The sequence below is a fragment of the Carassius gibelio genome, chromosome B24, assembly GCF_023724105.1.
Source record: "Carassius gibelio isolate Cgi1373 ecotype wild population from Czech Republic chromosome B24, carGib1.2-hapl.c, whole genome shotgun sequence".
Taxonomy (NCBI): domain Eukaryota; kingdom Metazoa; phylum Chordata; class Actinopteri; order Cypriniformes; family Cyprinidae; genus Carassius; species Carassius gibelio.
In genome coordinates, this window is record NC_068419.1 from 4,263,444 (window position 1) to 4,287,716 (window position 24,273).

At 35.5% G+C, this 24,273-nt stretch overlaps 1 protein-coding gene across 2 annotated transcripts; it reads right to left on the minus strand.

Moving 5' to 3' along the window:
* Positions 1-3,133: 3,133 nt before the first annotated feature.
* On the minus strand, positions 3,134-22,771 carry LOC128012891 (RB1-inducible coiled-coil protein 1). Of its 2 annotated transcripts, none has more exons than XM_052595469.1 (23): positions 22,433-22,771; positions 20,747-20,878; positions 19,987-20,113; positions 19,527-19,697; positions 19,104-19,306; positions 18,026-18,446; positions 15,146-15,316; positions 14,618-14,802; positions 14,282-14,468; positions 13,665-13,746; positions 13,496-13,560; positions 13,293-13,396; positions 13,015-13,141; positions 10,818-12,754; positions 8,796-8,973; positions 8,138-8,246; positions 7,699-7,981; positions 6,289-6,340; positions 6,130-6,177; positions 5,085-5,143; positions 4,874-5,001; positions 4,469-4,533; positions 3,134-4,053 (listed from the first exon to the last, which is right to left on the minus strand). In XM_052595469.1, exons 2-23 carry the CDS (start codon positions 20,815-20,817, stop codon positions 3,976-3,978), a joined length of 4,851 nt encoding a protein of 1,616 aa, XP_052451429.1. In that variant the 5' UTR covers positions 20,818-20,878; positions 22,433-22,771; the 3' UTR covers positions 3,134-3,975. The 2 variants fall into 2 exon arrangements, with proteins under 2 accessions (XP_052451429.1, XP_052451427.1); XM_052595467.1 differs by having other exon boundaries at positions 4,469-4,539.
* Between the last annotated feature and the right edge of the window lie 1,502 nt (positions 22,772-24,273).

A 24,273-nucleotide genomic window follows, 5' to 3' on the forward strand; every position in this document is an offset into this window, starting at 1 on the left:
CAGAGTTGCCAGTTGACATTTATAAAATGCAAAATATTAATGATGATATTATTAGATTTAGTTCATTACTAAGCCAGTCACACATCAAATATAACCTAATCTGCTTTTGAAGTCAATCGAAAAATTAAGAAAGGCTAAAAACAATGTGTTTCACAGACACTTTTCACCATTGAATCATTTCCCGATGGGTGCCAGCATATATTTAGTGTAGTTATTTCATAAGTGTAGAACATCTGTTGTAAAATGACAAAGATGCATTAATTAATTTATGCAATTGTAAAAAGTGGAAAAATGTCAACGGCATGCAAATTCGAAACACAGCAAATACACATTTAGTTGAAAATTAAGTTATGACTGAATTTGTCCCATAGACTATGATCTGTCCTGTGACGTGTTTGACTCAACTATACTCACATTTCAAGAAAACAGTGCGATACTGATATCAAATCAATCATGCCATAGTTACTGCATTATTTTAGATGATAACTGCATGAAGAATATTATGTCTTTATAAATCACAAACGTCATTGCATCAGTGTAACAATGTACTTGCCTTGGCTTAGAGGTTCATGTCATGGTCCTCAAATGAGCGTCATAATTTTGAGTTCTTCTCATCTGATGTCCATTTTCATTTCTCCACCATATGTCATAAAACATGGTTCCATTTCATATTAGGTGACCTTAACTACTATGCACTTACATCAAAAAAATAAGTACAATGTATTTATTGTGTTCATATTGTATTGCAAAACACTTTTGCTGCTATAGAGGTGGGATGGGGTAAGGTTAGAAACAGGTTTGGTGATATGGGTAGGTGTAAGGGATGGGTCAACAATGTATATTACAGGTGTAATTACATACAGGTATTTTTTACATTTCAAGTACAATGTGAAAACATGCATGAATACAATATATTTCATAATGTATCAAATCATTCATTTAAATGTAAGTACATAGTAGTTACCTAACACCACCTAATATAAATTGGGACCAAAACATTTACTCACTCAAATTACTCAAATTAAAGGATGTAAATCACATTAGTTTACTTCCATTACAATATCGTAAAGTTTTTTTTAGCAGTTACCTTTGCTTTGATGGGATGTTGTCATTTTCTCCCTAGGTGCAGCATTTCTAACATTAAAAACCGGTAATTCGTTAAGAATTATTTTCAAGAAAGTTTTAACAGTCACATTTTTTCCCCAAGCAAAACATCTTAAATATTGATTTAATTAACAATAAATGTATAATAAATTTGTCATGTGTCTCCCACATCACTTTTCATCCTTTCTGCCTTTTGTAAAATCCCTTTAACTTACAAAAGTCAGTCTCATACAAGAGGAAGTTACATCATTTTGAAGGGAAAACAAGAGCAATAACAAAAATATCAGCATTTGATTGGATAATTTGTGTTCTGTAATAGTACTTCTAAAACCAAACTTACTTAGTTTTGACAGTGCTTGATAAAAAGACAGTTTTACAGTACCATCTTGTCAAAACATAAATCAAAATTATAATTAATAAAGCTTAAGTGCCTGAGCAAAATCATATTTTAGAAATATCAATGCATAATTGAACAAGAATACTTTTTACAATTTTTTTAAAAATATTTATTCAATTTTACCAATACTAGTTCCAAATGTTTTTTTTTGTTGTTTTTTTTTGCATCAATGCCATAAAATAACAATTTTTGGAACGTTTTTAGTGAGTAACCCTAAAATACCCATTAGTGTGAAGAACATTTTTAATAACCTTTTTCCATTATAAAGGACCTTTTGTGGAATGGAAAGACTCCATGAATGTTAAAGATGCTTCATGGAACCAAAATTCCAATAGAGAACCTTTAATTTTAAGAGTGCAGTTTAAAAATGACTACCTGTGCTCACTATCTGTAAAATAGAAGCAAAAAAAAAAAAGTGCACGGAAATAAAATATTACAAGCCACGTGCATTGTCATCAGACTGTTAATTCTGCATATTATCAAACACCGTTTGGAAGGATGTCACACCAGCGACGAGCTCCGTGGTGTCTAGCATGGGTAAGTCCCGGCTCCACAGTAGGGGGCTGTAAACATTTACACTGAGAGGCTGTCCATTCCACATGGTTCTCCTTCACCAGCAACCTCAGCATCTCGCGTTTAGTCATTCAGGCCTGTCCCGAGATACTACGAATCACACCATCAATTTATGAAAACGCCATCCAAATGTGACAGCCGACTTATGCTAAACGGAGCAAATAAAGCAAAACATTGCCGAAACACCCCTAGGCCCACATGGTACCGAAGGCTCGGCGGAGAGCTGCTATGCTCCCCGCTGTGAACTGGGAAAGTGATGTTGGTGCGCCGTGCTCCTCCAAGAGGGTAATACCGTTCCCGGGCCCCGATCGAAGCCCTTTTGAAGTCTGTTGCTTGCGAGAGTGTGCCAACGGTAGCACACGACACTAGCTAATGCCCCCACAAAAGCCAACATTCGACAAGGACCGAGCTGAAAGAGAAAAACGTCTAAGTTTGGAATAATTCCCTCAACCGCCGTACCTCGGCACTGCTTTAATTTTAGATGGAACACGTTATGTAAGTGATAGACAATAGCAATAAAATGGATCCCATTAATCCCAGACATGTATGGGCTTGTTTGCTATTCATTAGTTTAGTTGACACAATAGAGGCGTAATTCTTTTAAAATCTTCCGTTCTGCTCGGTTGGAAGTGTTTCCAATGACTCAAGAGCATCAATAGGCGATGATTGCAAAACTTATGTAAACAAGTACTTACAATCATAGCTGTGCGCGCATTTGCATAGGAGGAGAGACGGAATCGGAGGGCATATTTTTGGGTCTAAAATCTTTGAATGAGTACATTTTCCACTCAAAAAGCTCTTTAAAATGACGTGCAACTGAAAGCGAACACAACAGGGAAACAGATGTCAATGGGAAACATCTTCAAGCATCAAGTCCAAACATTCATTGTACAACTTTAATTTTATTGAAGATGCATCGGTTTCCCAAAGGTAAAGCAAATAAAAAGTAAATAATATAAGGAAAACTATTGCAATACATTTGCAATATTCTCGCCAAGGCGCATGAAATAAAGATCTCGGAACGGACGCTGTGGGAAATGCAATCCACCGCGAGAAGAGTTTGGGATCAAACCTTTATTGTTTTGAAAACTGTAAATTCCTTTACAATACAGTCATTTGTTTTTTGTTACTGTGTGATCTGATGAATAATATACAATGTTGTCGTTAAATTCAATAAAGACACACATTCACAAACAGGAAATATTACTCTCTATATTTCAACATCCTACAACAGAGGGAAGATATGTGCTGTTTTTCTTCTGACGCTTGTTTTCAACAGCACAAACCTCCCTTTTGAATCGACTAAAGCATTGTCCTTTTAGTCCAAAAGTGCATCTGAAGGATTGCGAGGCCTCTGCGGCGGCCGTCCAAATGTACGTCATAATAAACAGGCGGGTTGTACTGTGCTGCGAGTAACAATCAGCAGGCTTTTACTGATACCTCCGACTACAACGCATATCCAGACAAGTAAATGAAAGAAAATATTATCTATATGCATGCCATGACCATTCCTCTGGTAACATTTACAATAAATGTATATTTTCAAAACCTTCTGAATTAAGTAAGCTGATCGTGATCGTGCCCCCGCCCCCCAAACCTGACCATAATATTAATGATGAACTAATATGTAACATCCAAATACATTTTGTCCATTTTACAGGCTTGTTGTGACTGCTTCAGAGCCATCGCATGTGGAGACAATGCCCCAATAAAGTTATAATCATTTGGTCCACATTTACAAATCCTCTGTGTATTAAAAAATGAGATAAAATGGTTTGCAGCAGAGACAAAAAAAAACAATTCTTCTTAGATCGATAAAACCACCAAGGATGAGCGAGTTTGCTTAAAAACTGCAATAAAAACAAACTGAACTCATTACAATATGATCAGTTTGTACACTATTACACTTTCTTGTTCCATGGCACGGCCTTTACTCTGTAGAATTTAGTGCCGAGAGGAACTTTGAACCGGTTTTGGGCCTAGAGACAGATAATAACAAAAGAAACACATTCAAAATATGCAACAGAATATCACATAAAAAAATAATTAAAGAAAATTGATAATTTAATATAAGTGCCTGCAGTAATGATTAGGAGCCGATTATGAAAGCACACTTTTCTGCTCAAATTAACTTTAGGATGCAAAACAATTAAATGCATAATTGTAAATCAATGGTATCTTCATGATGAGCTTAATTTATTTGCATCTCAAATATAGCCAATGTTAAAAAAAAATAGATCAGATAATGGCATGAAAAGAGAGCTAGTGTTTTGTCATTAAGAATGTTATATAATGAGAGTGCAATAATGCCATCAAAATTATTAACTGAAATATAATTATACAGAAACACTCCATTTAGAGCATTCGCATAAACAATAGAATAATAACGGTTACCTTTTTGGCTTGGCAATATTCCTTCTCCATGACTTTTCCAAGAACCCACGGCCGTCTTGTAGCTCCTGTCGCTTAAAAAAAAATTATTATAGATATACAATAAATAAAAGCCAATAAATTTACAATAAAAACATGCTTCATGTAAAATAAAACTACAAAACACTTTATCAGGAGTAAAACATTCTCTGTAACATTTTATCTAGAACATTAAAAAAAAAAATTAATTTACAAATGCACTGATACATTAATATATACAACTAAAATTTTTTATTAAAATAAGTAAACATTTACTTGAGAAAGAGCAACGAAAAAAATACATATCCATCTTGTCGGAGCAAAATTGCTTCACATAGGCAAAGCCTAATATATTTTTTTTGTAGTATTCCTGTGATGTTTGTGACTGACCTGGTTTGAGGTCCAGTGCAGTGAGGGACTCTGAATGCAGGAAATAAAGGGTGGGACCAACAGTGAAGAGAACGTAATTATCGTGCCTCTCGTCCAGGATTATGAGAACCAAGTCGCCCACCTGAAAACTACAAAAGAAGGGGTTTTCAAATGAGATGGAGGGCTGAAACGGCAGCTCAAATCATTAACGCTAATATCCAAGAATACTTACTCTCGAATGGCGATTTTCTCCGAGTGCCGTGACGAGACGGACGACATACTCTGGGACATCTGTAAAACAAATTGTTTAATGATTCTAGTGATATTTACACTAGGAAATGTTTGTTGTGTTGCTTGCGTAGACTCTCTGCAAGCACGGATAAATAAAATGAAACCACATACATTGCAGTGCAACACATCAGTTTTGGTTAAATGCAACATTGATGAAGCTCCTACCATTTCAGTGCGTGTAGGACAGAGATCGTACATAAAACAAATGTATTTGTGCCATCTAGTGGTAAGGAGTAGAACTGTCTCTTAAATAGCATGCATTGGTTGCAAATGCATAAAACACACAATAGCGACAAAGAACAACGAGTATCAAAAATACATAGTAACATACACAGATGATAAATAATAAATGTCAGGCTCGTTTGCAAATGAGCTCAAATTCAGTCCTAGCTTAATCACTCATGCTGTTTTTTTTTTTTAGACTAAATTCATCTTGTGAATCTGCCCCGAGCTGTCAGGACTCTAAAGTGTGGGTTACGTGTCTCATAAGATGCGTCTCGCGGCCAATAAGACGGCGATTGTAATTTTGCTAAAGAGATTAAACCTATTTGCAGCAACAGTCCCAGGGGAAATGTAATTAAATTATATCAAAGAGCCTCATGTTTTAATTAGCTGCTGATAAGTCGTAACAACAGCAATGTGATGTATATGAACTTTACAGTGAAGACAGAATATCTACAGTATTTTTCTTACAGATATAAAAAACTGTAATATAAAATAAATATACAACAAGTATTTTTTTTCCAAAATGACGTTCCTGTGTCAATCGCTGACCTGCATTAATTGAGTGTATTGTTCAATTTACCATCACTAATTACTGCTTTTAATTGACCGTTCAAGTGGTCAATTATCAACCGAGATCAAGCACAAATGAAACGAATACAAATGATCAATTGAAACGATGTTAAACGACGTTCTCATACAATTAACACATTTAGATGAAATAGAGGAGCCAAAACTGTAACCACACGCACAAATATATTTACCAGTCTTTGACTAAGTCTTTTGTTCTCTTCCTCCTTCATATGTAAAGTCTGAAACACAATAACAAATGTTTGCATGTGAAAATATTTCTAAGAAATGCAATGAATTTGTTAAAAATAATTATTTAAAAACATTCAAGTGTATACGTGAATGTGAATTACCCTTTCCAAAATCATTATGCGCTGTTTCTCTTCAGACAGCATAGGGTTGTCACTGCATCAAAATACACAAAATAAAATGTCACAAACTACACTGTACATTAATTCAGCAAAGCTTTAAAAGAGACAATTTTCTAAAAGCTAGTAATAATAATACAGAGCAAGGAACTTCATTAACATGACAAAATTTCTAATCTACAGCATGGGCTTGACTCACATCTTTCTTCTTCTCTCTGATCTACTCTACTTTCCTTTCCCTTAAATACATTCATTCAGCTCCTTTAAAGTTGATCCTCCTTACATAAAAAATTGAATAATAATACAATTATTAATGTACAGTATATAAGTGTATGATTTGTAGACTTTGACTACAAGAATCATGAAAATCACTAATTCTATTATAAACTACAAACTAGAAACATTATTTACTCTGTCATTATTATTAAAAAATGTTTGAAAACAATAATTATATATCAAATAAGTCTTTCTTTAGATATAAATCTATAAATATAGAATATATTTGTCGATTTTTGCATTTAAAAAAAGCATATAAATTACTAATTCTGTTCAAAAACTACAAACTATACAAACTCCACTGTTGTTGTTGTTATTATTAAAATGTTTTCATTTTTTATGTTTTAAATAAATCTAGACTACAAACAGCATATAAATAACTAATTTGTTCAAAAAATACAAACTATATAGAACTTCATTCTGTTATTATTAGTAGTAGTATTAAAAAATATATATATTATAATTTATAATTAGATACTATATATCATATATCTAATATATATTTGTTTTTCATCATATAAGTCTGTCTGAAAATAAATATCTGTAACTATATAATAACTTTGTAGAATTTTGACTATAAAAACTACAAAAACTATACTAAAAACTATAAAACGGTGTTTGTTCTGATCTTACAAAATGATGTTTTATTTCCCTCATAACAAGACAAAAGACATTTTCAGAAAAAAAAATTAAGGAAAATAAATAGATGTTTTTGACATGTAAATGTGTGTATTTTGGGAATTAAACAAAAATCAACTTCTATGTCACTAATCCTAAAACTTTTTAACTAAGACAAACCTCATCCCTCCAAAACTTTGACTTTGTTGTTGCAAGAGCATGTGAAATCAAGTTTATTCTTAGAAGCTCATTCAGCTCTAGTCGTGCAGTATCTTAAGCACAGAAGCTGGCTGTGCAGGTTTATTATTTTACAGTAATGAATGAGTGAAAACATAGCCCAACAACAGGTAGTTATATTGCTAGAATAAAATGTATAATTTAAAGCATCTTGTGGATAATGTCAAAGACATTCACTCAGCGTGCTTTTGACTAAACTGAGCCAGTTCAGGTTTTCAGGGTTTATTAATTTAGCTCTATGTGAACTCCAGCCCAGATGCTTACTGCACGGTCATCATGCTGGCCTCCACGGCTGACTCCACCCTCTCCTCATCCTTGAGCACAGCCACGGACGCCAATCTCTCTGGATCAGGGGTGGACCGCGAGAGGACTTCCACACGGATAGGGCCACAGGAACCGTGAGCTTCTGTGATGACCGGGATGGGATTGGGAGGAAAGAAGGACGAAGAGACGAGGACGGAGCTTCGCAGACGGTTCAGTTCCTCCTCCATCTGCTTCTTCTCCTGAAGGATGGAGGCACGGTCCTCAGAGAGCGTTTCGATCAGGCCTTCAGGAAAACAACAAAACACAGTACAATGATCATGAGTGCTCCTTTTTTAACATTTATCGATCGCACTGACCGCTTCGGTGCAGTTTGGTAACAGATGTTTGGAAAACAAGTGAAAAGGTATTAAAATGATGTGATAAAAAAATTGTTTTATACCTTTATCTTTCTCTTGTTGCTGTGCTAAGTTTTTGAGCTTCTCAGTGAGATCACTGATGATTTGTTCTTTCTTTAGTTTCTCCCGGGTCAGAACAGTATTGAAGTTTGTCTAGAAGTGAAGAGTACATTAAAATTTAGATTTTAGGGTACATTTGTAATACATTCAAAGACATTTTAATAGGTTTTAAATAAAAAAAATGTTACAATACCTACATTTTCAGCCAGTTCAGATTTTTTATTAAAACAAAAAAAGTTTAATTTTTTTAGCTACAAATTATAATATTTTTCATACATTTCATAGGTTCTTAAATTTTAATTATAGCTGGAAAATATACAGCTGCTATGCAGATTCAATTCATTTGAATTATGCAAGTCCATGACTGCTATATTAAACACTTTTGCTGGAAAATAATGGCACACAATGCAAACAACCGTTTAATTTTACCTACTCCTCAAGTATTGTATTATTATTATTAATGTCAGCCATTAATTTAGCCAGCTATTTAATTTAATTTCAGCTGGTTAGATATCTTACCTTGGTGCCATTTAAATCCGCAACAACATTTAATTTAAATTTTTATATTAATAAGTATAAAAGACCTGTAAAGAATATAAGATGTAGTGACCCAATCTTAATTCACTACTTTATATTGCTAACCTGCTGCTCAGCAATGAGCGAGGTCTTCAGGTTCTGCATCTCCTCGTTCTTTGTTCGTTCCAGGAGCTCTAGTTGGCCCAGGAGCAATGCCCTTTCCTCGGTCCACTGGCCACTGTCCAGTGACAATGCAGCACTGGTTTCCATACCAGTCTCTGTCTTTTCTACAGTAGGTCCCGCTCTGAAACACAGAAGCAGGTATGAGAGTTGACCTCTGACCTGGAGATCAACCTGACTTTGAAAGACTTCTGAGAAGTCATATAGCTGATGCTTCCTTCTAAAATAAAATAATTCATAAGCTGAGCAAGTTGTTACATTCTGAAGAACCTTCTTTGCATGTTGTGCAATGATTAATTATTGACAATAAGACAGGAACATGTGTTATAATTGGGATAATAATTGGGATAATTGAAAAAAAAGAAAATTTGATGTTTATGTGCTCAGGAGACTTCTAACTGTATGGACACTGCGTGAATCAGAGGTTAAAAAACAACAACAAAAAACTTTTATTTACTAGCTTAGAGTTTTAACCACTTGGCAAAAAAACAGTTTTTCTGAAGTGTTAAAACAGTCACCGGAATAAGTAAATAAATAAATAAATATTCAAAAACCTTACATTTTTTGGGATTGGTGTAAGACTTGAAAACAAATCTGTTTTCTGTTTTTAATTAATCCCTATTTTACAGGCACTTGTAACAGGGTTATCACATTTCTTGCTAATTTCTACTTAAAAAATGCTTTAATGAAACTGTTCCAGTTTTTGTTGGTTCTTTTTGATGTGCTAATTATTCACAAGAGTGAATGAAATCAGAAAGAGTAAGTGAATGCATGTAGCTTGTGTGTGTTTTCGTTTTTTAATTAACAGTAAAGTTAGAGGTAGAAACTGTAATTTTAATGGACTAGAGCGCCATTGTTTCAGTGCCATTTTATTTGTGTCCTCGGCAGATGCTTCCCTCACACAAAGGTGCAAGATTTATTGTGATTTTCATGATTAAATCCTCGAGAAACTGGGGTTATTATAAAACAAACCAACAGAAATAACAATCGACATATTGTCGACATATCTGGCAAATACTTTTCTTTAAACTAAACCGGACTTTTATTTTGACGGGTTGACGTACCTTTACAGCTCTGTGTATGTGATGTGACAACGGTTAAATGCTCAAGAAGTAACTGTCAGAGCAGTTCTGGAGATGTTTTTCATGTGTTCATGTCTTTATTTACTGAGACAGCAGATGCTGAAATCACCGCGAGCGCCACGTGTCTTTGAGTACCGTATTTGTCGGAATATAAGTCACAATTTTTTCATAGTTTGGCTTGTCCTGCGACTTATAGTCAGGTGCAACTTATTTATCAAAATTAATTTGACATGAACCGAGAGAAATGAACCAAGAGAAATGAACCAAGAGAAAACATTACCGTCTCCAGCCACTAGAGGGCGCCCTCTCGCGGCTGTAGACGGTAATGTTTTCTCTTGGTTTTTGGTTATTAATAAATGCGACTTATAGTCCAGTGCGACCTAGAAATGTTTTTTTCCTCATGACGTATTTTTGGACTGATGCGACTTATAGTCCGAAAAATATGGTATGTATTTCTTTCTTTCTTTACAATAGGCTGTTAAATTATTGTTAATATGTCTGTTATTCCTCCTCCCCAGATTGTTTGTTTACATCTTTTCAAATAGAGATAACTGCATCTTTTATTCATCCACCAGCCAAAATTTGCAACTTTGGATGGAAACATAGCTACTGTCTGAGACCTAAAAGAGACAAGGTGGACTGAACACCTAGGTTAATAGTAAATAATGGAAATTATGTCGTTATTTACTCCTGTCATCCCAAACCAGTTGAATAACTTTTTACCATGGAACACAAAATAAACATTGGGCTCCATTGACTTTCATTATAAAAACTAAACCATTTGTTTTTTACTAACCATTTATAATCTAACAGCTATGTTCTTTAAATCTGAATCTTAGAATGATTTTTGTGGGAACGTTTAATTAGAAAACTTGCATTTACTTACATGTCAGTGGATTGTCTTTCTCTGAGTTGATTTTCAAGTAGCTCAATTTGTCCTAACAGTCTTGTCTCTGTCTCCTCTTTTTGGAGTTGAAAGTCTCTTAAGGCCTCTTGTAATGCAGCTTTGACCGCCTCCTCTTTCTCCTTCTCTGCCCTCTGCAGGGCCTCCACCTTCTCCTGCTCCAGTCTTCCAGATAGTAGTGAGTTTTCTGTCTGCAGGTCTCCAATAACAGTTTTTAGCTCTTGCTCTTTCTCCTGGAAAGCCCTCTTTTCATTCTCCTTTTCCTTCTGTAAGGCATCAATCTGGTCCTGGTGATCGCGCTGGATCTTCTGGACTCGTTCCTTGCAGTCTTTCTCCGCATCCTGCGATTTCTGCTTGAGTGCTGAAAACTCTTGGCGCAGCAGGGTGTTCTCCTTTTCGTGTCGATCCACGAGTTCAGAGATGCAGTGGTCTTTCTCTAACCTCATGAGCGCTCGGAGCTCGGCCAGGCCCATCTCGTAGTCTTCGTTCTTCTGCTGGAGCTGTTGGTTCAACATGGCGATTTGTGTCTGCAAGGTGGCTGTTTGGGTAGTAAGCTCTCCTCTCAACACCTCCTCTTGGGTGCTTTTGGCCTCCTCATACTGGAGTCTCATTTCATCCATTTCGGTCTCTTTAAGAGCTATCTCCACTTCCAGTCTGCAGCGGGTGTCTGCAAGTTCTGTAATGCGAGCCTCCAAGTCTTTCAAGCGTCCCTCGCGTTCCTTGACTTCTGCAGAATAGGAATCCACCAGATCTCTGAGCTTCACCAGGTTCTCCTGGACGAGTTTGTCAAGTGCACTTTCTTTTTCCAATCTGAGAGACTCCAGCTCTGCTTCATGTAGCTGTTTCAACCGTGCCTCCAGTTCCTGAAGGTGCACCTTCTCTGCCTTCTCCATCTCTTGTCTGATTTTCTGTTGGCCGTGCTCGATCTCAAAGTGAAGGTTCTCCAGCTGACCAGCGAGTTCATCCTTGGACAGCAATGTAGCTTTCAGTTCTTCACCTTGCTTCGAGATCTTCTCCTCAAGGTCCCGCACAGTTTGCTCGTGAAGATCTTGAAGTTCTTGCTTCGAGCGTTCCCTCTCACTCTCCAGCTGAGATATTTCCTTCTCCTTGCGCTCCACGAGGCCCTCCAACTCCAGCATTGCTCTCTGGACATCTCGAACAATCTTCCGATTGCCTTCAAGCTCTTCCGATAGAGTTTGTATCTGCTTTTCATGATTGTCCTTCAAACTCTGGAGATCCGTTTGTCGCATTTCTCTGAGCTCCTCCTCGTGACAGTATCTGACACTGTCGAGAGCGTCTTGGACCTTAATGTTCATCGTTTCCAGGGCACATCCAAAGTCTCTCTGCTCTTTCAGAACAAGACCTCGAAAGTGATAAAGGTCTTCTTTAACTTTCCTCAAATTGTACTGGGACTCTTCCGCAGCAGAACGGTACCTGTCTGCTGACAGCTTGAGTACTGCAATCTTTGAATTTTCCTTCTCAAGTGTAGTAGTGTCATGTATACGCTTGCTGTCAATTGCATTAATGACAGAGGAGTAAAGGGACTCCACCATCATCTCTGGGCTTGTGGGATCACTTATGGGATTAGGTGACATCAAGTTCTCCTCAATAACAAACTCATTAACTGCTGACATGAAATCCGACTCAGGACTTTCTGCCAACGAGTCCAAGTCCAACGAGCCTTGCTGTAATACAGGATCCATATTGGGATGCCCAATGGTTTCAAAGTCAAAAGTCTGGGCATCTATGCTGTCAGGTGATAGGTCCTCCAAGTGACCAGGAAGCGACAGGGGTTGGCAGTCCGGTGCTTTTAAACTGAGATTGGACAAAGTTTTGGTGGAGGTAGTGGTGATTTCAGTTGTGCTTTCAGATCTGGGTGTAAATGCGGTGGATCTTTGAGCACTCTGGCTACAGGAAAACTAAAAGGCGGATGCAACAAGTTAAAATCATGTGGGAAATGACATTGCTATAAAAGTTAAGCTAGACTATATAAATCTGTTATGTTGCAATGTATCAGAAAAAAATGACAGATTCTGCATACATCACATGCCATTGCTTGGATGAGTCACATTATAAATCAACAATACTCAGATAATTCAATCTCCACAGGTTTACAACATCCAGTATTTCAAACAATTAGCAACAAGTTAAATGACTGTGAAGCATGAACACAAAGTACCTTTTGTTCATTTAGTAGGTCTGTGATAGTTTGTGACATCTCGTCCACACTCTGCGCAGCCTGAACCAGCTGATGAAGAACCTCAACATGCTGGTTAAGAGGCTTGAAGTCACATAGTGTGGGGACCCTGATGAACAAAACAGGCAACAACCATCATCTAGAGGGTATTTAGCCAAGATATAAAGGTGAATGGCTCAAAAAACACAAGAAAGACCAGGAGTTTTACATTGAGAAATTATGGTAGAAATGTGTGTAATGTGCGGGTATGAGGCATTTACCTGAGGAAAGGCTGAACCTCGGAAGGACAACAGGACTTGAGATACTGCAGGTCACTCAGGGAAATATCTGGAAGCTCAAAGTCAAACTTTCGAGGCTTACGGGTCTAAAAAAAAAAAAAAAAAAAAAAAGATGAATTAATGCTGAAATATCCTCAAATTCCATGTAGGTATCCTGAAAGATAAAAACAAATTCATAGACTCACGCAAAACGAAGAGGATGGCCATGAGTCCAGTCCTCGAAACAACCGGTTTCTGAGGAACGATTTCCCTGAGACAAGCAAAAGCAGAGTTTTCAAAGCAATCTGGCACTCAAGTGTCCATGTTTGTTCCCAAACTAAAAGAAACCATATACAATCTGAAGAATAAACTTACTGAAGAGCTTCCCAAAGCATTCCCTTTTTACTTTTTCTGCCTCATAGAGGTTTTTCCCATCCTTGACAAGAGCATTGGCCCACTGAAAAAAAATACATTAAAACAAATTCAAACACAAATAAAACAGCTAGCCCAGATATTATTTTTGACAAACAATAATTAAATGTGCAGAAATTTTATAAAGACAAAATAAATATCATATGTGACCCTGGACCACAAAACCAGTCTTACGTTGTAGGGGTACATTTGTAGCAATAGCCAAAAATACATTGTATGGGTCAAAATTATAATTTTTTTCTTTTGTGCAAAAAGGATCATGTTCCAGGAAGAAATGTACATTTCTTAATGTAGATATATCAAAACTTATTTTTGATTAGCAATATGCATTGCTAAGAACTTTTTTTGCACCCTCAGATTTCAGAAGTTCAAATAGTTGTATCTCGGCCAAATATTGTCCTATCTTAGCAAACCATACATATATGTAAGATGTACAAATCTCAATTTATATGACCGGTTTTGTGGTCCAGGATTACTCTCATTCATTCTCTCTCTGGTCAAACCACTTCTGGTCACATCTGCATCTCTATAGAATGTAAATTCATGTAGCTGATTCTCACTTGTCTGTAGTGTCCTATAAACATTTTGCGTCTGACCACCTCCACTACAGCGAGACAGTACATCTGTGGCACAGTGCTGAGCGCCTCCACCACCCGCACACGCTCCAGCAGCTCCGTCAGCAGCCTCAGGAGAGCCTGCAGCTTCTCTCCATCCTGATCAGCGTGAAGCATCACATAGCAGCACCATCTGATGGAGGAGACACCACGGTGCAGTTAGGAAACGCTTAAAATTTAACCTTAAACATGTATCGTAGCTCTATGGATTCAAAATAGCCAAAATCAAGCCAAGTTTTGGTGTTGTCCATTAAGAAGGAAGACGTAAAACACTGCTCTTACTTGAGACGAACTTGAAGGTTGTTGGCGAGCTCCTGTTTGGCAGTGGTACACTTTTGCTTGATGTCTAGTAGCTTCCTGTGATTGGTCAGCATGATCATCAGCTGGTTGGCGTGACTCAGACACAGGTCAGGCAGCACCGAGGTGTCCTTCAGGTTTTCAGCCCTTTTCTGATTGGCAAGAAATCCCTAGTAGAAGGCAAAGGAGAACACATGAGGAAGAGTAATATATTCAAACATTAGAAACGTGTGGAAGAAGTTTCTTCTGCCTCAATGTGACACCGGTTTATTTATTGAAGGACGAGGTAGCACCAACTATTAGACCTCACAATAAACCCGCAACCCACAAAAAGTAAGTGTTACGAACTATATTTGAAGAGGTTAACCAATCATATATAAATCTTAAAGTCACAGTAGCAAAAAAAAGTTACGTTGGAAAATAGCCATTAACTTCAGGGAAAAACAATGAAATAAACTAATTATGTCCCATCTAGAGTGTTTTATGCTGATTATAAAAATGAGAGCTGCTTACCTGAGCAAGTTCCTGCTGTTCGTTGACCAACCGTTTACAGCTTGCTATCATTTGGTCAAGAGCATACAATCGGTCTTCAAGACCCTTGATGGCCTTCATGTTCTGATTATCCAATTTGGTAATCGTCTCGCGGCATTCAGATAGAAAGGGTTGGATAATTCGTGGATCGAGCTGGAAGCATAAAGAATGAAAGAAACAAATGATAGTGATCGTGAACAATTAAACATTGGGAGTGTCCTGTGAATGAGATGATGATGTACACTACTGTTTAAAACTTTGGGGTTATTTAGACTTTAATATTTTGGGGGGGAAAAGTATCTTATGCTCATCAAGGCTGGATTTGTATAATCAAATATTCTATAAAATATTTTTACAATGTAAAATTACTATTTTCCATTAAAACATATTACAAAATGCTATTTATTTCTGTGATACAATGCTGTATTTTCAACACCATTACTTTAGTCTTCAGATCATTCTAATATGCTGATTTGCTGCTCAATAAACATTTATTATTAATGTATATGATGAAACTCCTTATATATTTGAAATATATTATAACTATATGTTCATTTATAATATGTTTACTGTTATTTTGATCAATTTAATGCACATTTACTTAAACTTTTCTTAAAAAAGAAAAATCCTACTGACCACAAACTTTTAAACCGTGTATGTGATGTCTATAGGATGTGTAGCCTGAAGTTTCAGCCACAGTGGATGGATATTTTTGATGGAAATTAAACAAAACATGGTTTATACTTTCATACCCATTAGGTAATGCTTATATTTGCATAATCCAGTGAATTAAACAGGTTACTTTCTATTAGGAACTTGATGGAGGCAAACCAAACATAAGAAGATTATTCATAACAAATGAATGGTAAGTCTGACTTGAGCCTAAAACCAGCGTCACATTACATAATAATGCTTGAGCTGCAGGAAAAAAAAAAGTCTTAAAACACTAAATCTGATGGGATATTTTAGGATATTTTAAAATAGGACATGAGTTGAATCCTATATTTTTCTTATAGTATGTTATTATGCTATAATTGTGCTTCTCACACAACACAACTCTGTATTTAGCATTACTCCATGTTTCTTTGTCATACAAGCAACTTAGAGCATTCCTGCTTACTAATAATTGTGTAAGTATATGTAATATGATATGTGACCCTGGATCACAAAACCAGTCTTAAGTGTCATTTTTTCAAAATTTAGATTTATACACCACATGAAAGCTGAATAAATAAGCGTTCCATTGATGTTTAGTTTATTAGGAGTTTATTAGGTTGGGACAATATTTGGCAGATATACAACTATTTGAAAATCTGGAATCTGAGGGTGCAAAAAAATAAATATACTTAGAAAAGCCTTTTAATTTCTCCAAATGAATTCTTAGCAATGCAAATTAATATCCTAATAATTTTTGCCATAAAAGAAAAACTGATAATTTGACCCATACAATGTTTTTTTGACTATTGCTAAAAATACACCCCAGCGACTAAAGACTGCTTTTGTACTCCAGGTTAGGGCTGCACGATTCTGGATAAATTGAGAATCACGATTTTTTGATCTCATATAGAGATCACGATTCTCCTACGATTCTTTATTATTATTATTACTATTAACATTATCATTATCACAAGTATATAAATTAATTATTTTATTTTGCAAGGATTCTTTAAATTGATCAAGTGTGACAAAGACATTTATAACAAAATATTTCTATTACACACAATTATTGTTCTTCTGAACTTTCTATCAAAGAAACCTGAAAAAAATCTACTCATCTGTTTTCAACATAATAATAATAATAATAATAATAATAATGTTTTTTTTGAATGGCAAAACAGCATATTAGAATGATTTCTGAAGATCATGTGACACTGAAGACTGGAGTAATGATGCTGAAAATACAGCTGCACACCACAGAAATAAATTACATTTTAAAATACATTCAAGTGAAAGCAGTTATTTTAAATGGTAAATATTTCAAAACTTTACTGTTTTGCTGTACTTTGGATCAGATAAATATAGTTTGGTGAGCAGAAGAGACTTTAAAAAAACATTACACATCTTATGGTTCAAAAACTTTTGACTGGTAGTGTATATATAATATATTTAAAACCCCAGTTTTTTTAATATTAGAATGATGAAAAAGTTGTTTAGATCACTGATTCAACGACTCACTCATAAACCTACTACACTTGTTTCATTTCTGGATGAATCAGCGTTTTTGAACGATTCTCTTGAATGAAAAATTAATTCATTGACAAATAAATTAAGACACTTGTCGCCACCTATTGGTGAAACAATGCAATCGACACAAACGTTATTTAAAGCGCAGTACTTTCAAAAGGGGATTTGTTATATTTTGATCGCTGCCATATAGACATCAATGTTTATATTTAAACTATAAACTTTATCCCAGTATTTCTGTGATAATATAAATGACTGTAAGACAGATACAATACTGTGTAGTTGAAAAGACTGTTTGTGAAGATGTTTCTTAACCAAACATGGTAAGAGCTCTCTCTGTGTCAGCGGCAGTGCGCGCACGGATTTGAATGATCCGGTAAGACTTTGTCAAAGGTTTAACAGACTCGGGGAATCGTTGTCTTTTAGAAATGAGATCGAGAGGGTGTCTGAATCGAGATCGCGATCTTTTAACGATTAATCGTGCAGCTCTACTCCAGGGTCACTTACAAATAGTATAGCATAATCTTTACAGTGTGACACACCTTTACAGTCACATCATAATAATGTCCATTACTGTCTAGCTCAAAACAATTTAAAGGTTGCCACAAGTTACAGACTAAAGTATGTTTTTAACCAAAACATTTCCTTCTCAATGACTCACAGGCGACTATTACTCACCCTGTTGATAGAGTCAAAACACTTCCTCACTACGGACTCCACATCATTAGGTCTGTCCTGAACATTGATCCAATCCAAGAGCGTGACATTGAAAGAGGGTGTGGCTCCCCCCTCCGGAGACTCCTCCTCTTCCTCTAGCGCTGCTTTTAGACTACAGCTGCTCTTCAGTCTGTCCTGAGGAGAGAAGGACGCCTGGGACGACGCTTCCCCTGAACCAGAGACCGGCGAGGGTGACTTCCGATTCTTATGGCTGATAGCGGACTGGGTGGACGTTTCTCCTACTTCTTCATCCTCATTCTCGTCTTCATCTGAGGTTCTCGGGTGAGGGGAGCTGGACTTCTCCAAGCTTTCTCTGTAGCTCTGCCGAGTCAAACTCTCAAGCAGAGGAATCTTCGCCATGACTGAGACAGCAATGCCAAGCCTGATGAATTCACATTAATATCAGTTATCTATTCATCTCTATTCACATAATACCCAGCCGTTCAAAAGTTTAGGGTCGGCTTAATCATTCATTGATCAAATGCATCAGTAAAACATTTATAATGTTAAAAAAGTACATTTTTCAAGTAAATGCTGTTCTTTTGAACTTTCTATGAAAACAAATCTTAAAAGAAAAAGTATCACAGTTTCCACAAAAATGTCAAGCAATATTTAATCATTTATAACAATATTAGTAAAGTTTCTTGAGCAGCAAAATGGCATATCAGAATGATTTCTGAAGGAGCATGTGACTGGAGTAATGATGCTGAAAATTCAGTTTTGCATCAAAGGAATAAATTACACTTTAAAATATATTACAGCAGAAAATAGTTATTTTAAATTGTAAAATATATTTAATAATATTACTGTTTTTACTGTATTTTTGATCAAATAGTAGCTCTTGTGACTTCTTTAAAAAACCTTTTCTTAAATCTTACCGACCTCAAACTATTGAACGGCAGTGTATCTGCTACAAAAGCCATTTACAATTACTACAAACTTAATACAACTTAAAAAGAAACAAACATACATTTGATGTTTTAACAAAATAACTTACTTTTTTAATATAAAGAAAGAAAGCAAGCAAGTTGAGACATACTTTGTGAGTTTTAATTTGATGTCTTCAAAATCCTGTTGGTAATTTGTATAAGCAGTGTCGAATTTCATGAGGAGTTTTTGATAGGATAGGGTGCAGTCGTCCAGGTTAGCCATGATGGCCGCCCATCCCTGGTGCTGAAGGTGTTCGTCATGGACCAGACGCTCACAGAACAAGCAAAGCTTCTTGGCAACCTCAAACATTTCCTAAAAAACGGCATAACACACCTCATGAGGGTCATTTGCATACAAATGTAAAAAACCCTTCCATCGAGGGCTTTGAGTGTATTTGCATTGACGCTCTCAAATGTACATGATGCTCAAACTGTACAGAAAAATCATTGATATAATAGAGTGTGGATGAGCATAGAGTAAATCTAAGAAGACAGAGGTTGGTCATTAGGTCAGAACACAAGGTGGACTGTACCACAGCCAGTTGAGTGCGGGATGCAACGGTATGAAAGACGGCAGGCATCATGAGTGACTCCTCCACCTTCAGCTCCATCTCATTCTCTATAGAGAAGGTCGTTTTGGGGATGGTTGGAGCTCGGTCAGACAGGATCATCTCTTTGTTGAATAAGAAGATCGGGTTGGTGTCCTAAGGCAGCCAGAGACAAAATCCAATTGCCTTTTAGTAATCATGGCACTCAAGAGCCTCAGTATTTCAGGGTCATTTTAAACGCACAGAAAGCTATTCAAATTAATACAGTTATTATCTGTACTGCTTTTATGCTGCTTCTTTGCGATTTTCATGTCAAACATTTTAGCAGTGCTAAAGTACTTTGCAGCAATGATTACATATGTGATTATATAATTCATATACAACAACTATTATTACTCTCGAAATAAAAATGCTGTTTGGGTGTTTTATTTTGATGGTTACTCACCGTTCCGGCACTGTAGCTGCACACGCGCCTCTCTGCCACCATACACTCCCCTCCATTGACCACCAGCACCTGGTGCTGGACTGCAATTTTATATTTGGCCTGAATGGCATGTTTAAGGTCCAAAACGCTATAAAGGGCACAAAGCACAATGCATTTTAGCATCCCAGTAAAACAAATCAGGACTCAATTTACAAAACAAATCTGCAGACAAACTAAATCCGGAAACGACTGATGGAATTTAGATTATTTTAATAATAATTTACATTTGCACTTTAACCATCATAGGATTATACAGGTACTTTCACTGGAATAATGTCATTAATAAATAAGTATGTTGCATCTGTAAGTATCACCTATATTATATATTACATATCATACTATTCAATATAATGCAGTTTATCATGAATATGTAAATATATGTACATATGGAAACTCAAACTCAAACTTTAAAAATCAATCTCATTCAGCTAACCAAAATAAGCATTACTGTATCTTTGTTAATGCTGCCTACTATCTATAAGTTAAAATTAAATGTCACAAATGATTACATTGGTTAATACATCATGAAACTACAAAGTAACATTAACAAATACTGATAAAAATTATAGTTCCATGTCAGTTCATGACATCTCATGCGTTAAACAATGTCAAGAAGTTATTCACACAATATGAGTCATTAAAAGTTAATGTCTTCACATGAGGAGGAAACAAATTAGGCCTTAAATATGCACTTTTTGTTAAAAACAGTAAATTTTCTCACGTTTGGACAGCAAGTTCAGTGTCAAATGTCAACGTGCTTCCGTTGTTGACTTGAAACACATACAGCTTCATGTTGAGTTCTCCGCTGAGCCTGCCTCCAGCTTGATTTGTTCATCTAGTCAATTATGGCTGTCTGATCAAAAATAAATCAAATGCACATAATTCAAGTCAAGTTAACAACAAAACTTACTACTGATGATGAAAATATCTGCTTTGATTAACATTTTAAGTCAAGACACCACATATGAATATGGAATATACTTTCCCCAGTTAATTATTCAAAACACATTAAAAAATAATTTTGCAATACACGTTTCTGTAATGTTATAATTAAATATACAAATTATGCATTGTTTAATTATAAATACACTAATTTACACCCATTCTCAAAACAGAAATCTAATTAAGCCATGTTCAAAATTCTTGTTTCATATTGTTGACATATTACAGAGGGCATTTTTGATAGTTTTATTATCACGCCAAAAATCAGAAATGACTGTCAACGGTCACAAATATTGTTATACATTGTCATGTTTTTAGGAAATAAATCAGGTGAATAATATATGAAGAAACCTCTCGGTAAAAACCCTGAGAATTTTTAATAGGAATAAAAATGTAAAGTTCAATTATGTAAGGGGAGATTTCTGACTCACTACATCATATTATATATATATATATATATATATATATATATATATATATATATATTTATTTATTGAAAGAAAGAAAGAAACAGCCTTTAAGGATATGTATTGTAATTTAAATCTACAGACGAAAAAAGATAAAGTGTAATAAAATGAAGCACCTAAATGTGTATTTTGTATGTTTTCTTTCCACTAATCTAAAAGAAAGTTTGGAAGCAAAACTGAGTAATACATGTTTTTTTTCCTGTAGTTTCTTGCCTTAAAGAACTTAAAATGATAATACATTGAACAAAATGAGGTAAATACGTGGTTACACTTTAAAAGGCATTTAGAGACATCTGTACAAGCACACATAACCTAGAAACCATAACAGTCCTACTACATGACTGTTTGAGTAGATAACAAGCTGGAAACCCCCAGATAAGTGACTAATCACATTGATGAGGGACTTCATTCTTGACAGATTATGACAAAAACATTGTATAAATCTCTGAGGTTGTTTGTACTCTATAAGAGACCAGCATGACCATGTGTCCCATGGATATCCAATATTGTTTTAATCGTATATAACGTGGACTACAATTTGTATGAGTCAGTTTTGTCACAATGTATAATGTGTCGAAATTGATTGACAGCTTTCCCCTGGGCTAAACAGTCAAAACCTGATCTTCTAAGTCAAAATACGATCTAAAATAGCTTGTTTTCTAAAACAAGTCTTCAAAATAGGAGACTCCTGAAGGCTACAAGTCTTTGTTTAGTTGTTTGAAAGGCCATGATCATTATTTAGAGAGCGTGACAGTGCGTCCAAATTTCCTTCAAACCATCACCAGAACGCTAAACCCTCATTAATATCACTTTACATGAGATCTAACCCACTAAACCCTCGTTCAATAACCTTAACCTGGTTTTGTTTACATTATATAATTATAGTTTGTGGGAGAATTCTGTTTTAGAGAACCAAACAGCCTCAAATTTTCCGGTATTTGATTTTAAACTTCAACATCTACTAAATAAAAAGCTTCAGATTTATCAGATGGTCTTACCTGAGCAGTCTTCAGTCCATTCTCTCCATGCAAGCAGATTAATACGTTGTTTTCGGCTGAGATGTGGAGGTTTCTGTCAGCTGGAGGTTGAAGCTGTCGGGCTAACAGGCTAAAGCTCATCACTCCAAACACGGGCCTTTGTTTTTAATTCCCATAAGACGCACAAAGTCTACCAGAACGAGCTGGGATAAATTATCTAGTGTCTCATCTTTCAAGACATACAGGTTAGGAGGAGCGGTAATAAGATAGGAGTTTTGTCATCGAGATTTTTTCGCGCAGGGCTGTGTAAAGCTCCGCTAATGCTGCTTCTCCTGCTGCTGTTTTGTTATTGTCGTCACTGCGCAGCGAGGTGCATTCTGGGAACAGCAACGGTCAGCAGTAAAGCGCTGGTCTGGGATCAGTTTACAAGGCTGGTTTTGATTCAGAGTGCTGCTGGAGTTACGAGGACGGTGATCTAAGATCAGCCACTTCAGGGCAACTGGCTTGTGTAATGACAAGGTGTGGGAACAAATGTTGGGAAAAACTAGACTTTATTTATTATGTTGTTTACGTCTAAAGTACGACAAATACAAGATCCAAAAAAATCAAGAGGTTATTTGTTTCGTTTGATCGTAGTGTTTTTTATTATTATTCTCCATAACCTACAATTGAGTAGAATCATTCAATCTGAAATTTTAGTCATTGTTGCTATTGCGATAACTCAACTATATCCCAATTTTCAAATAGCCTATATTGTGATATAAGCAATAATACATCTTAGATGTAGGCCTACTATTTCGTTAACTTTGACTGTCAATTTACATTTTGTAGGCTAATTATATATTTGCTTTTACATTACATTATATTTAGTCATTTAGCAGACGCTTTTACCCAAAGCGACTTACAAATGAGGACAATGGAAGCAATCAAAAACAACAAAAGAGCAATGATATATAAGTGCTATAACAAGTCTCAGTTAGATTGAACGCACTACACTTAGCAAGGATTTTTTTTTAGATAATACAACAAATAAAAAGAAAACAGATAGATAGAAAAAGAATAGAGCAAGCTAAACATTTTAGTCTGTTCATTTTGAGTTAACTAAATGAAGACATAGTGTACAGATTTAAATTTTATTTATTTTTTATTTTAATGGTATTACAGTATTATTATTATTTAAATATTTCATTTTTACATAAATGACTATATATATATATATATATATATATATATATATATATATATATATATATATATATATATATATATATATATATATATCAGAAAGACATGGAACTGAGTATTATTAAATCTAGAAATATTTAATAATCATTTGATCTCTTTTGGTCTTTAACTCAAAACTGAAACCCATGATATTATATTATATTCATGGAAAATCTGTCTGCCTTGTGCTTTAGGGGGCTTCTCAGTTAAAATAGGACAGATGCATTTTGAGAATGATGAGGACATGTGAATCATTGCTTTGTATTCTACACACCACGAATGCAGTATGTTTCCTGATATGCTACTACTCAAAGAGTGCAAACGCCTTAATGTCTTGTAATGCAAATGAATGTGTTATCAGCAACAGTGTCAGTAAAATGCCATCTGTACAGCACTGTAACACAGGTAAAAACTTGTTTGTGGTTAACAACTGGTACTTTACTTTTTAGGTCAGTGCAGTTTCAAGTGTAACAGTATGCAAAGCACTTGAAATATTGGTAACAAATGCCTTGAAGGTGTGAGTGGCTGAAACTCAGTTACAGTATTCAGCTATTTCAAGTCAATGAGTGTGAGTGTGAGTAATTTATACAGAATTTTCATTTTTTTGGTGAACTATATATTATAACATAAAGACAGAT

Excerpts from the sequence above, each read along its gene's own strand:
- LOC128012891 (XM_052595467.1), bottom strand. The coding sequence starts at position 20,817 with ATGAAGCTGTATGTGTTTCAAGTCAACAACGGAAGCACGTTGACATTT. Across the intron at positions 13,397-13,495 it reads GGCCATCCTCTTCGTTTTGC|ACCCGTAAGCCTCGAAAGTT; the intron begins GTGAGTCTATGA and ends TTTTTTTTTTAG. Across the intron at positions 13,142-13,292 it reads GAGGTTCAGCCTTTCCTCAG|GGTCCCCACACTATGTGACT; the intron begins GTAAATGCCTCA and ends TTTGTTCATCAG.